At 38.7% G+C, this 14,564-nt stretch overlaps 1 protein-coding gene across 5 annotated transcripts in view; it reads right to left on the reverse strand.

Annotated features, from left to right (window-relative positions):
* Positions 1-1,242: 1,242 nt before the first annotated feature.
* The window catches only part of SCLT1 (sodium channel and clathrin linker 1), a 218,943-nt gene continuing 205,621 nt past the window's right edge, over positions 1,243-14,564 (reverse strand). For 3 of the 5 annotated variants that reach the window (XM_065904109.1, XM_065904107.1, XM_065904108.1), the window contains 3 exons: positions 9,017-9,095; positions 6,042-6,137; positions 1,243-2,012 (listed from right to left, as the gene is read on the reverse strand). In XM_065904109.1, the coding sequence (XP_065760181.1) occupies positions 1,950-2,012; positions 6,042-6,137; positions 9,017-9,095 (238 nt within the window). In that variant the 3' untranslated portion in view covers positions 1,243-1,949. Of the gene's footprint in view, positions 2,013-6,041; positions 6,138-9,016; positions 9,096-14,564 lie in introns of those variants that run through there. The other 2 variants (XM_065904106.1, XR_010658816.1) reach the window with 2 other exon arrangements.

Here is a 14,564-nt window from a genome sequence, read left to right on the forward strand (position 1 = left end):
ATGTGAAGAGTACATTTTACATTTACCTTTGGCCCAAAGTTTGGAGAAAGCGTTTATGCTGAAAGATTTTATCTTGAAGAAAAAAGTCTGGGAGTTATATTGTCTTTTTAGAAAAAGATACTACTACGTATATTTCATTTGTCTAGATTGTTAGTTTCTGAGGTGTTTTCTCCTACAGTCTCATTTTTTGGTCAGATACAATTCTAACATTTTCTCTGATTAAAAGTTTAAAAAATAAACATTATATTCTAAATATAACTCTTATAACATAAAAACCAGTCCATGAATGACATGGGAGGGAATTTAGAGATTCAAATGAAAAATCTTTTAAGAAATGGAAATAAGCTGAGCGCCTACCTGCCATTTAACTGTCATGTCTGTATTATTTAGTCTCATTATCGCATCTGACACTACCAACCATTTGCTCCCTCCTGTTTAGAGTCCATCCATCCTCTAGTTTTTATCATACTGGATTCTCTTGGTTACCAGTCTGTCACTGCTCCTAGTCAGTCTCCTCCAATGACATTTCTTCCTGAAATCATTCAACCAACAAAGACATTTTCTAAGGTCTCTCCTCTAAGACTCTCTCTCAGTTTTTAAGCAGACAGCTCTGAACACGTTCTGTGCTCTGGGAGCCATGCTGAGTGCTAAGGATACAATGATGAGTGACAGACAGTTCTGCTCTCAAGGAGCTTGCAGTCTGTTGGGGAGGAGATAATATTAAACTAAAAAGCTTCAAAAAGAGTTACAGATTTTGTTAAGTGCTCCACAGGAAAAAACAGAGCATAGATTAAGAGCAACGCCACAAAGGGACCCGAATGAGTCTGGGGAAGGCAGCACGAGGCAGGTTTGTGGGGAGCTGCACACTTGAAGGATGTGCAAATGGCCAAGTGTGAGCAGAGACCCTGTGTGGAGAAGGAGGATAACCTAATGATGGGAGGGACAGAAGGGCATCGTCAGGACAGAGCACAAGCAATGGAGGGGAAGAGGTAGTGAAACCCTCGTGGTTTCAAATCTTAGCTCCAGGCCAAAGACCCCATGACTATCTCAGTTTGTTGGCACCAGTCCTAAACTTCTGACTGCTGGTTGGACATTTACACATGCATGTTCTCATGCCACCTCATTGTCTCTGGACTACCACAATGGTCTCCTAACTTTCTGTCCGGGAGCAAACCCACCTACGCCGATCACAGAAAGCAGGGAGGACCACATTCAAACCAGCAGCAGAGAGTGACTGACTACAATGGGTCTATGAAAATCAACAGGGTGGCAATAGGTCAGTACCACGTGGTCTCAGGACTTAGGATGCCCTTTGATCCATACTGCTTTGAGTAATAGTGAAAACAAAACAAAAGAAGAACACCTCAAAACCCAAAACCCCAGACAAATGAGAACCTTCCCAAATTCTTAAATATCAATATTTGATAAATATTGAAAATCACATAAGGTAAAAATGAATCACTACAATTATACATTAAAGTACATGACAGCATCATTTTAGGAAGTACATAATTTATTACATGTGAGTTCATAATAAAACAGATACTTGCGAACTTTAAAAATGAGTTATGAGTAACAGATGTGAAATTCTCAAATCCTGAAGCCTGAAATACTAAAATTCTTGCATTTTTAAAAAACTCTTTCTCATGATTAGCATAGTTTGAAAATTATGATGCTTTTCCAAGGGAAAAAAGGAGAAATTAAAAAATAGACACGTTGATGAAGGCAATGCGTTCTTCCCAGCTGGCTTTATTCTCCACTGAAGCTCAATATCGGATTATCTTTTCTTTACTTACAGGAAGCTGTCACTCTTCTGTTTTCCAACAACCCTCCAAAGAGAATGGAAGACGCTTGTGCAAAGTGACACTACGCAGGTTTTACCATTTTAATACACTTCTGGTTAACCGCTTCCCCAATTCTAGGGTTCTGTGAGTGAACGCTGAATAATTTTAAATATTTTCCAGATTCATCATGGAGGCTGCTTTTCTTCTCTGCACTGTAATTGCACTGAGCTGCAATTGAAATGAACAATCAGTGAGAAGTTAACTTTTTCTATGTAAAATCTTAGACTAGTACGAAGTGTAATGCATCACAACTTACAATTACTGAAAATAACTTTATTGTAAGGCCTCTTGTAAGAGGTCATTTTTTGTGTTCATTTCTCTTTTACTCTTGAGACTTTAAAATGATTACCCTAGAGATATGTGTGTCGGTTATGACTTTCCATAGCTCAGTGATATACTGACAATTGCAAAACATATTTAACGGATGGATGACAGGCATCTAGATAAACGTTAACCAGGAAAAAGACCAGAACACAAACTAAGCGCAAGCCAGCACAGTGCAGGGCTGATCATAAAAAGATGATGACAGGTCACAATAAGTCTACTGCGAAAATAATCCTTAAATACGAAGTTGGAAATGATGACAGAGACACAAGGTGAAAAACATCTAACAGTAAAAAGGGTGCACAGCATAAGGAAGTCTTCCCGTCTCCCTCCTTCATTCCACACCCCTCTTTCCAGATACAACCACCACTTCCAGCCTCGAAACAAATTTCTTAAAATATCCTACGGGAGAATACACATACATTATTGCTTCAGTTTTTTTGAAGAATGATAAAGGACTATACGCAGCTTTCACTTTCCCCCTACTGAGCAGTCTACTTTATTCCATCTGTCTTTTATCTTCTGTGCACTCTGTTCCACTGCAGCACTTCTTTCTGGTTGTTGTTGATTAGCCACTCTGTTCAGAACATGAGCCTTTTATCAGATACGGCAACTATTTTTCTCAGTTTGTCACTGACGTTACTTTTTTACGCAGAAATTTCCCTTGTATGGATATTTCATAGTCTAACTGGTTTCCTGTTGATGGTCATTTAACCTTTTAAAATGGTTAAACCTTTCAAGGTTTAATGGTTAAATCATTTAACCTTTTAAGATGGGTTTTTCTGTTGTTGTTTTTTTTACTTTACAATATTGTATTGGTTTTGCCATACATTGACATGAATCCGCCATGAGTGTGCATGTGTTCCCCATCCTGAACCCCCTCCCACCTCCCTCCTTTTTAAAATTATAGGCAGTGCTGCAATTAGTATTTTTACATGTTTCCTTGCATAGACTTGCCCAGGTGCAGGCATACCATCCGCAGAATAAATTCTTAGAACTGCTGGGTCGCAGGTTATGTACATTGACAATTCTGGAGAGATACTGCCAAACTGGGGGCTTAAGAGGATGGACCAAGACACGTTCACCTCAGTGACGTGTGCAAGTGCTGGTACAGTGGATTCTCCCACTTCATGATCTGACAGGTGCAAAATACCATTAGATCACAGCTCCAATATGGATTTGCCTTCTGGGTGAGGATGGGCTGGGCATCTTTTAAAACTTTTAAAAGCCATCTGTCTCACATATTCTGTGCACTCTGTTCCACTGCAGCACTTCCTTCTGGCTGTTGTTGATCACTCACTCTGTTCAGAACATGAGCCTTTTATCATACCCGGCAACTATTTTTCTCAGTTTGTCACTGAGGTTACTCTTTTACGCAGAAATTTGAAATCTCACATAGTCACATTAATTTATTTTCATAGTTTCTAGGTTTTGTGTCACCACACTGGTTTTTAAAAATCCGATACAGTGAAAAGAACACAATGTGGCATTCAGTAGTTCAGAGTGATACACTTAGAACATCCAACCATCATCCAAAGTGGATGAAGGCCGTATAAGAAACTGTTGATCAGAATAGCACATTCCGGGCATGACTGAATGACTACAGGGCAGGGTTTGTGCTGAGCCAGTGAGGCCCAGTGAGGCTGAGCTGGACTGCCTGAGTAAAGATGACATGTGAGAGACAACAATCATCTTTTAACCCCTTTACTTTACTAAATATCAAGCCCTTAGCAGGATATTATTTCTACAGCAGTTCCCAATTTCTGGAAGAATATGGGAAAGTCAGAAAGGATTCAAAGAAGGCAAAGATAAAGATTTTTAAAAACTGAATATATGTCTTAGAAACAAAGTTTATGAGTTAAATACTTTTAAAATAGAAAAAAAAAAAAAAACTAACCCCAGGGAATAAATTCCTTTTTGTGTTTGGGGAAAATGGTAAATGATTACTTTCTGTCTTCAAATGAGAACAGAATGGCAGGAACAAAAAATTTAAGGAAAAATCTGTAAGGCAGTTACTGACAAAACATTTTAAAAAAGGCTCACAAAGAGATTAGGAGAATCTCTGCCATTGGAGAGTTTAAATAACAGGAGAAATATTAGTGTGGACTGCTGAGGTTTAATGCTGTTGGGAAGGGGATGGGAGTACATGCCAATTGGATTATATCATTAAGGTTCTGTAACTGGACCCTTGTTACTGTCCAACTCCAGGGAGCTGATTTTAAGTAGGCATTTTCTTTACCACAGGGTTTCCCTTGTGGCTCAGCTGGTAAAAAATCTGCCTGCAATGCAGGAGACCTGGATTTGATCCCTGGGTTGGGGAGATCCCCTGAAGAAGGGAACAGCTGCCCACTCCAGTATTCTGGCCTGCCATGGACTGTACAGTCCATGGGGTTGCAAAGGGTCAGACAGGACTGAGCAACTTTCACTTTCTTTACCACAGTCCTTAAAAAAGATAAACTTGAAGCTTTAAAGACTGTGATGTAGAAATTTAATTTCTATGTATCTAATTACCTATTTACCACTTAATGACCATGCTAAGAGCTTTATATGTGCTAACTTCTTTGATCTTTCAATAACTCTATCAGGGAGGTGTTATTATCCTAAACATGAAAAGACTGAGTCTTAGAGATGTTGAAACTGCCGAAGGTCACATGGCTAGTTAATGGTACGAGGTTATTTGCCGGACACCAAAATACTTCCACTCAAGATACTGCCCTGAACATGTTGGCTCCTGTAACCTTATAATCTAAATGAATAAATGAATTCTTAAATAATTAGCTCATTCATCAGTCCATAATTTCATAAGAAATTAAACTTACCTGATAAAACTATAATTACTTTTAAGAAGGAAAGGTAACAGAAGGGCAAGTTATGATTGGATTTTAAGAGTCATGCTATGCTCATACCAGAAGTAGATTAAAAAAAAAAATCTATAAATATCACAAACTGAATTCCATGAGTATTTAGGGTTAATTGCTTTACTATATATGAAATTATCCAATAATGTTAATTATTAGATTAATAATATCTAAGAATAATGTTAATTTTGATGAAACAGTAAATTTATAACCAAATATAATTAATAATACACTTGGTTTGTTTCTGTCTATCTAAATTATCTGTTTCCAGCCTATCTTTATAATCACTAAACTCCCCTCATTTTGTTCCTAACAGGAGAGACTATTTGCTCCTACTTTAGAACAAATGGCCCATTTCATTTATATGATATGTGAGCATTATGAGTAATTGCCCCTTATTATTTCATGGATGTTCTGCATTTTCTACTCTATTTCCCATTGGACAACTTTTATGTGGTATTTGAGATTTATATGGTCACATACAAATGTGCATTAAATGAAGTTAAACCTATAAGCTAGGTAATTTTTTTCTATTTAAAAACTGCAATAAAAACAGTTAGTGCAATTTGGAACACTATATTCAAAGCAATGTAATTCACTTTCAAATCTCTCAGTGAATACCTGCCTACTTTTAGGCAGAACATAATTCTAGAGCAGTGCTTACTGTGAGGGCTGCTCTATATGATGCTGGCCAATGCGACAGTCATGGCTTCACGCAGCTTTTGAGCATCTGAAATCTGACTAGTGTGAGGATTTCAATTTAACTGATTTAAATTTTTAAACAGCTGCTAGTGGCTACAGCTATCCATATTGGATAGTGCAGTTCTAGATTTAGGTGATGTTTATTTCTGTTTCTCAAGTTTACTTTTTCAATCTCAAATATTAAAGAGACTAATTTTAAGTAGCTTAGTCAAATAAAAGTAAAATTCTACTTCTCTGGAAACTGTTAAGAAATTTTTTTATCTGTGACTTACTCAGACTCTCATCACCCAGGCATAATGAGGATGCTTCCTACCTGCTGGGAGGCCGAAGCTGCTCTCTGTTCGGCTTCACTCAGTCGCCTCTGAAGTCTGTTGGATTTTTCCTGATGCTCTAGGATTAACTTTTCATGCTATTAAGGGGAAATATAAGACAAGTTAGAAAACTGTACGTGGGATGGAGATGTTTCATGGAATTATCAATCAAAAATCTGAACATCATTTTATCACTTACAAAATGCAAAGACAATATATCTCCAAATTCATATTTTTCAAGTTATGAACGCCAAAGTTCAAAGCTGGTTTTACATTATGACTAAATCGGTGTCCTCCCTGCCCCTGCCCCCGCTGTCACAAACCACCAAAGAAAGTGAATTAAATCCAAAGCAAAGTGAACCTGAAGTGAAGACGAGGACGTTCAGTTTGAGATGCCAGAAAACTGCTCTGCCGTCACCGGTGAGTGTGACAGCACAGACCTGGGCCTCACAAGCAGAGGGTCAGGAGGGCCGGGCTGAGCCCGAGACGCCGCACTTTGGTCAGGTTCTCGGGTGGTGCTGACACTGTCGGCTGGGGCACTCGGAACCGCTGTGCTCACAGAGCTTACAGGGGAGTGGTGGCATCGTGCACACATTACTGAAGTCAAGGAGCAGAAAATACTCACTCCAGAAATCCTGACTTTTACAGAATCAGACTTATCTTAGGGCTTCCCTGGTGGCTCAGCAGGAAAGAATCTGCCTGCAATGCAGGAGACTTAGGTTTGATCCCTGGGTCAGGAAGATCCCTTGGAGAAGGGAATGGCAACCCACTCCAGTATTTAGCCTAGAGAATCCCATGGACAGAGGAGCCTGGCGGGCTACAGTCAATGGGGTCACAGAGAGTCAGACACGACTGAGCACTTGCACTTGCACTATTCAGACTTATCTTAAATGATTTATGTGCTGAAAGTATTATTTAAAAAAGAGAAGATGGGGCTTCCCTGGTGGCTCAGTGGTAAAGAAACTGCCTGCAATGCAGGAGACGTGGGTTTAATCCCTGGGTCCGGAAGATTCTCTGGAGAAGAAAATACCAACCCACTCCAGTATTCTTGTCTAGAACATCCCATGGACAGAGGAGCCTGGAGGGTCAGGCACAATTTAGTGACTAATATAACAACAAACAACAGTAATAAAAGAAGAAATCTTTTCCAAGTTTCCCAATACATCTGCATACATCAGAACGTATCAGAGTCAATGGAGTTATTAAGGCACCAGTAGGGGTTGTGTTATATTTAAAGAAACACCCTGAAGCCCTTATCCCCTCGGCTATGGATGCGACCTTACTTGGAGTAGGTTCTTTGTTGATGACTAAGTTAAGATGAGGTCATCAGGGTGGGTTCTGATCCAATATGACCAGTGTCTTTGTAAGAAGGGGAAATTCGGACATACAGACTGACATGTACAAACGGAAAAACACAGGAAAATACCATTGGCAAGACAAGGAATGCCTAAGGCCACCAGGAGTGAGGAGGGAGGCCTCAACAGACTGTCCCCTGGGGAGTCAGAAGGAACCAGAGCTGCTGTCTTCCTGAGTCTGGACTTCCGGCCTGGAGAACTGTGAGACAGTCAGTATCTGCTGACCGAGTCACCCCAGCCTTTCTTCCTCTGTTAGAGCAGCCTCAGGCAACTACACAAACATCACGACCGTCCATCTGTCACAACACGGTGTCATGCAGACAAGTGCAAGCAATCTATCAATTAAAAAATGTATTAGCCTTCTCCACGCTTACTAGCCTAAAAAAAAAAAGTCTGTGCACACACAGAATTATTTTATAGTTTTTTTGAACTAGATAGTTCCTGGGTCCCAACATACAAGTGATAAGAGTGAATGTCATGCCTAGTAATACAAAATACTGAAATAACAGTATCCTGTTAAAATGTGCTTATTCTATTTCTTATTGTGCCCAAAAGCAAAATTAAATTGTATGACGAGAACTCTATTAGCTGCTCCAATTTACCAAGATGTTTAAATATGTAGTCTTAAATTTAAGAGACATATCATTAACATTAGAGAAAACCTGAGGAAAAACTGCCATCCTCTATAACAATCATTTTCATAGTTACAATCAGATGATATATAAGGTACATATTTCTGTGCTGCTACCATAATGGTGAAGGCAGAGTCCAGATTAGATAAATCATAATATATGCAACTGTTCTTTTTTAAACTGATCATTTTAGTTGCTTTTGATCTTGCCAAAAAATTAACATTACCGTGTTGAATATTTTCCTTAAAATTTTTTTCATATTTTAAATTATTTCCTTAGGACAGATTCCTGGAAGGGGGAGCTACATCAAAGAGTATTTTAATGGCTATGGTCTAATTGTTTTCTAAATTTCTCGTGTCAATTTATAATGTTATAACACTGAAGAGAAATGACTTCACTATGGCTCCTATGGAAGGTCATAGGGAGCTAATCGGCCATACAGCCTATTAATGAAACTCCAAGAAATATGTTAGAAGTTAAAACATCAAATAAAGAAGTAGAGTTCTAGACAGTTCTAATCATAATCTAGAAATTGTTTAACCCGTTTTCTTCAAAGAAAACAATGACAAACCCTTGTTAATTTTAGTTCTAAAGCATTAATGTAAAGGAATGCTTTCAAATATTCCAGTAGGCAGAAGTATTTCCTACATGTCTTTTCTGATGGATTAAAACAAAATTAGAGGAACTGGGTTAAAAAAACAGAAACCTTAGACACGCACAGAAATAAAGAGGATCCTAACACTTCTGAAACAGCACAAGCTATGCTGGTGAAATTGAAATAGGAGCTCTGTCTTTGTCATTTAAATATGATGAATCGCTGACTTCCAAAGCTTTTATTCACATTATATTATGTGTGGACTTTTAGTGTTATGTATGATTTCTGCAAGAAATACTCACATCCGCATGGTCATTTCCAAGTAGAGAATTAATTTGGACTTGGCTCAGGTAAGATTCTATAACATGCACTTCCCGGGAGAGTCATTATCTTACCTCAACTACCTTTTCATTTGCCATTTCCAGCTGAGAAAGCAGCTCTTGGGTATGAAGTTTCTGTCGACTCAGCTCACTCCTATTAATCAAGAGAGAGGAAAAAGAAAAGAAGAAAAAACCATTAATATAACTGTTTAAAAACCTAACGAAATAGAATATTTACTAGTGAGGTACATGTTCATGTTCTGAACAAAAAATATCTTGTGTGCAAAATAAAAGTTGTTTACTAATAGGCCATATCTGGAATGACTCATTTCTTTGTAAAATACACATATATTCTGGAGAGTGGTAGTACAACAGCAAGAATACACTTAACACTACGGAACTGTTCACTTAAAACAGATTGAGACAGTAAGTTTTACAATTTAAATAAAGGTTAAAATTGTCCATTTTAAATTAGGTATATTTTACCGCAATAAAAAAACCAAACCTCCCCTCACATATTTCAAAAGTGCCAAAGTATCCTTAATATCACTATCTTGAGATATTATTTGGCATTAAAATAAAAGTTTATTCATATTAAACACACAGTATTTGTTATTTTTAATGTTCATATACAGCACTTCTTAGAGAGGCTCAATTCTTGGAAATTTAAGGTAATGTTAATCACTCCAAACACCATTTCAGTGTAGTATATTCAGTATTAAAATATAAGTTTTGGTTGTTATTTGCTTTATCTTATGCATTCAAATCCTTTATGCTTTATTAGATAGAATTATACACATAAGTGTCATCTTTTTTGGTTGTTGTTCAACATTTAAGCATTGTATTGCCTTTAGCCAAAGATAATCTCAAGAGTCCCAGGTTAGAAGCAGATACAATCGAGACTTTAAAATAACTTTTACGAGATCAAATTAATCTCTGAGTATTAAAACAGTTCATTCAGGATTGGTTTTTATCCTCTGACCTTACTTCTGCTTCTAAAGTAAATCAGTAGATTAACACTTCCAGTTATCAGCTTTGATTTTTTTTTCAAAGTGAGCCTAAAAACCTAGTATGTCCTGCAAGTGTCCTATATTTGAAAGGATAGTTGTTAAAATCAGCAAGCTATTTGTTATAAATACACAGAACAAAAAATGTCCATTTCACAAGTATCAAAAAAATCAATTTCACAAGTATCAAAAAAATCAATTTCATAAGTATCTCCTGAACACTCTTTATGGCCAAGTGCAAGCGTGCGGCAGTAAACACATGGATGGTGCCATAACAGAACTTATAGACTAGTGGGAAATGGCTTGTTCCTACTCAGCGGCTTCGTCAGTACAGGTGAGGTCACTGACAATGAGGAGCCTGAGTACTGGTCACTGAGAGCGTGACAGACAAACGCAAGTGTTTCACTTTAGCTAATTTTTGTAATAACAATACCAGGTGGTGCTAGTGGTAAAGAATCCACCCGCCAAGGTAGGAGACATAGGAGACGCTGGTTTGATCCCTGGCTCAGGAAGATCCCCTGAAAGAGGAAAGGGCAACCTGCTCCAGTACTCCTGCCTGGGAATTTCCATAGACAGAGAAGCCTGGCGGGCTACAGTCCACGGGGTCACAAAGAGTCAGATACAACTGAGCATGCATGCACCCGTATGACAAGGTAGGATAAACTGTTGTGCTTGAAGTATCTTGTGTAGCTTAAGGGCTTCCCAGGTGGCACTAGCGGTGAAGAACCCACCTGTCAATGCAGGTTGGATGTAAGAGGCACGGGTTAAATTACTGTTACTCCTCACCATAACAAAGAAAAGGAAAACGGCTAATGTGGCCAGCCTTCTGGGCTGAATGTAATTAAAAGGTATGCACATTAGTGCTAATGAGAAATAACCTCTGAGTACTATGGAGAGGAAGACGATACAGTGATCATATTTATAAAGTTGGCCAACACTCAGTTTATACAATACCTTTTCAGACAACACCTACGGCATAATTTGATACCTATGCTATTTGCTTACCTGTGACAATGTATTTGAATAATACAAATAATTTCTAATAATTACTATTAGATAGTAATAATTTCCCACAAAATTTAGGATCACAATGATACAAATTATTAACTTTTTAAAAAATGCATTTGTTTTTAATTGGAGGATAACACTTTACAATGTTGGGTTAGTTTCTGTCATATAACAACATGAGTCAGCCATAGATACACATATATCCCCTCCATCTTGAACAAATTACTAACTTTAAGTTACTTTTCATCTGTGTAAATATCTATTCTATTGCGTATCAATCAGTCACCCTCACTGGAGAGTGAGCAACACTGCTCTCCACCAAGAAAGTGGAGATGATAGTAACGGCAGTAAGAATAGCAAACGCTCCCTTAGCGCTTACCCTGTGTGGTGGTGCTAGTGGTAAAAAACCCACCTGCCAATGCAGGAGATATAATAGACATGGGTTTGATCCCTGGGTTGTGAAGATCCCCTGTAGGAGGGCATGACAACGCACTCCAGTATTCCTGCCTGGAGAATCCAATGGATCGAGGGGCCTGGCAGGCTACAGTCCATAGGTCACAGAGTCAGACATGACTGAGTGACTTAGCACAGCACTGCTCTAAATACTCTAAACTAAAAAGGTCAGTTTCCATTCCAATCCCAAAGAAAGGCAATGCCAAAGGAGCTCAAACTACCACACAATTGCACTCATCTCACACGCTTGTGAAGTAATGCTGAAAATTCTCCAAGCCAGGCTTCAGCAATACATGAACTTTGAACCTCCAAATGTTTAAGCTGGATTTAGAAAAGGCAGAGGAAACAGAGATCAAATTGCCAACATCCGAGAGATCATCGAAAAAGCAAGAGAGTTCCAGGCAAAACATCTATTTCTGCTTTATTGACTATGCCAAAGCCTTTGACTGTGTGCATCACAACAAACTGTGGAAAATTCTTCAAGAGATGCGAATACCAGACCATCTGACCTACCTCATGAGAAATCTGTATGCAGGTCAGGAAGCAACAGTTAGAACCAGACATGGATCAACAGACTGGTTCCAAATCGGGAAAGGGCTATGTCAAGGCTGTATATTGTCACTCTGCTTATTTAACTTACATGCAGAGTACATCATGAGAAACGCTGGGCTGGAGGAAGCACAAGCTGGAATCAAGATTGCTGGGAGAAATATCAATAACCTCAGAGATGCAGGTGACACCACCCTTATGGCAGAAAGTGAAGAAGAACTGAAGAGCCTCTTGATGAAAGTGAAAGAGGAGAGTGAAAAAGGTGGCTTAAAGCTCAACATTCAGAAAACGAAGATCATGGCATCCGGTCCCATCACTTCATGGCAAACAGATGGGGAAACAGTGACAGACTTTATTTTTCTGGGCTCGAAAATCACTGCAGATAGTGACTGAAGCCATGAAATTAAAAGACGTTTACTCCTTGGAAGAAAAGTTATGACCAACCTAGACAGCATATTAAAAAGCAGAGATATTACTTTGCCAACAAAGGTCCATCTAGTCAAGGCTATGATTCTTCCAGTAGTCATGTATGGATGTGAGAGTTGGATTATACAGAAAGCTGAGTGCCGAAGAATTGATGCTTTTGAACTGTGGTGCTGGAGAAGACTCTTGAGAGTCCCTTGGACTGCAAGGAGATCCAAACAGTCCATCCTAAAGGAGATCAGTCCTGAATATTCATTGGAAGGACTGATGTTGAAGCTGAAACTCCAATACTTTGGTCACCTGATGCAAAGAACTGACTTATTTTAAAAGACCCTGATGCTGGGAAAGATTGAAGGCAGGAGGAGAAGGGGACAACAGAGGATGAGATGGTTGGATGGCATCACTGACTCAATGGACATGAGTTTTGTAAACTCCAGGAGTTGGTGATGGACAGGGAGGCCTGTCATGCTGCAGCCCATGGCGTCACAAAGATTCGGACATGACTGAGCGACTGAACTGAACTCTAAGTGCTTTATATAAACTTCTTTAGCTTTCATAATAACCCTGTGAGATCCCCATTTTTACACACAAGACAATTTAGATGCAGAGGCATTTACAAATCAAGTTAAGTAACTTGCCTGGAGTCACAGAGCTAGTCAGCTGAGAGTCAGGATTGGAAAACCAGGCCCTTTGTTTCCAGTCTGTGCTCGTAGCCTCTCCCCTGTACTGTGCACCACGGCAGGCAACAGCTGAATGTTGGTTAGATGGGTAAGTAAAAGAGAATGTTTGTGTGTGTACTGGGTATTTTAAGGAGTATAGATACTTCTCTGGAAACCTGACAAATTATATTTTTACTTCTGATTTCTTCCCAAAGCTTCAGTCCTATGCTCAAATTTAACATGACTAACATCAAACTTTTTGCACTATGCTGCCAATCTACTTTCTCTCTCTCTCACTGCTGAGATACAACCTACTTCTCATCTTCCTACTCAGTCTTTATACTGACTACATCACTGCTTAGGTTAAAAATTGTAAAGTTGATACTACTACTTGCTTTCTCTTGAATGCAACATCTAGTTTGCCACCAACAGGTTCTTCTGTGCAGTATTTCTTGCATCTATTGTTCATTTCTATTCAGTGTGACCATCACAATTATCTTATAACTTAATTTTTAGATTTACTGCAGCTGCCAACCGCTTGGGCTTCTCAGTATCAGGTGAAAAACTGTATGCAAGGCATCCATCAGTGCATACAGAGGGGCTCAATTAACAGTGTACTTTTCCCTAGTGCACCCATCACTGCATATTTCTCCTTCTAAAGCATGACTTTAATAATTTGCTTCCTTAAGCATTAACTTTCAGTTCTCTGCTACTGGACAAAACAGTGCAAATTCCTGAGACGGGCATTCAGATTCTTCCAGAACTTTGTAGAATTTATCTTTCCAATCTTCTCTTCAATAGGAACCTTCCACTTCAATCAGTTCTCACTGTCTCGCCAACAAACACATATGTGCCATCTCTAAGCTCATGTTCATGTCATTTTCTGTATCCTCTTTTGTGGATTTCCCATGAAAATCCTGCCTACTCTTTAAGATTCCACCCTTGCCCCACTTCTTTCTATGTCTCCTTCCTGGTTCACTTTAATCCAGATGGTTCTCTTCTCACGTCAATGTGTTAATACTTATTTTATGCAGACGACATTTATCAGTTGTGTATTGTAATTCTAACGGGTGGTTTATATATGTGTATATATGCATACAAGTATACACACACACGTGCCCCCAATAATAATGGAAACTTTAAAAAAGGGATTGTTTTTAGTTTCTACCGTATGTGCCAAAGGACTTTACACATAGGAATTTAATAAATATTTGCAGATTTATGGCTAAATTTTCATAGGGAACTTAGCAGTTAGAAAATGTATTTTAGATAAAGATTTTTAAAAATGTACTTATAGTCTGCTACTTTCTCCAAAGGACTTGAAGAGCCCAAGAAAAGGTAATTTTTTAGTTAAGCACTTCCTTTAAGTTTCACTCCTGAATGAAAGTTTAGAAGGTATTAAAGGTTGGGGAGAAAAGTGATTTCACCAGCTCTGTCCCTTGAGACCTTCCTAGAGCCTGCCTGTCAGTACATTGCAACTCCTTATTTCTCTGTCAGGATATTTCACTGCAGGGATAAAGGAAA

The sequence above is a fragment of the Muntiacus reevesi genome, chromosome 13, assembly GCF_963930625.1.
Source record: "Muntiacus reevesi chromosome 13, mMunRee1.1, whole genome shotgun sequence".
NCBI lineage: Eukaryota > Metazoa > Chordata > Mammalia > Artiodactyla > Cervidae > Muntiacus > Muntiacus reevesi.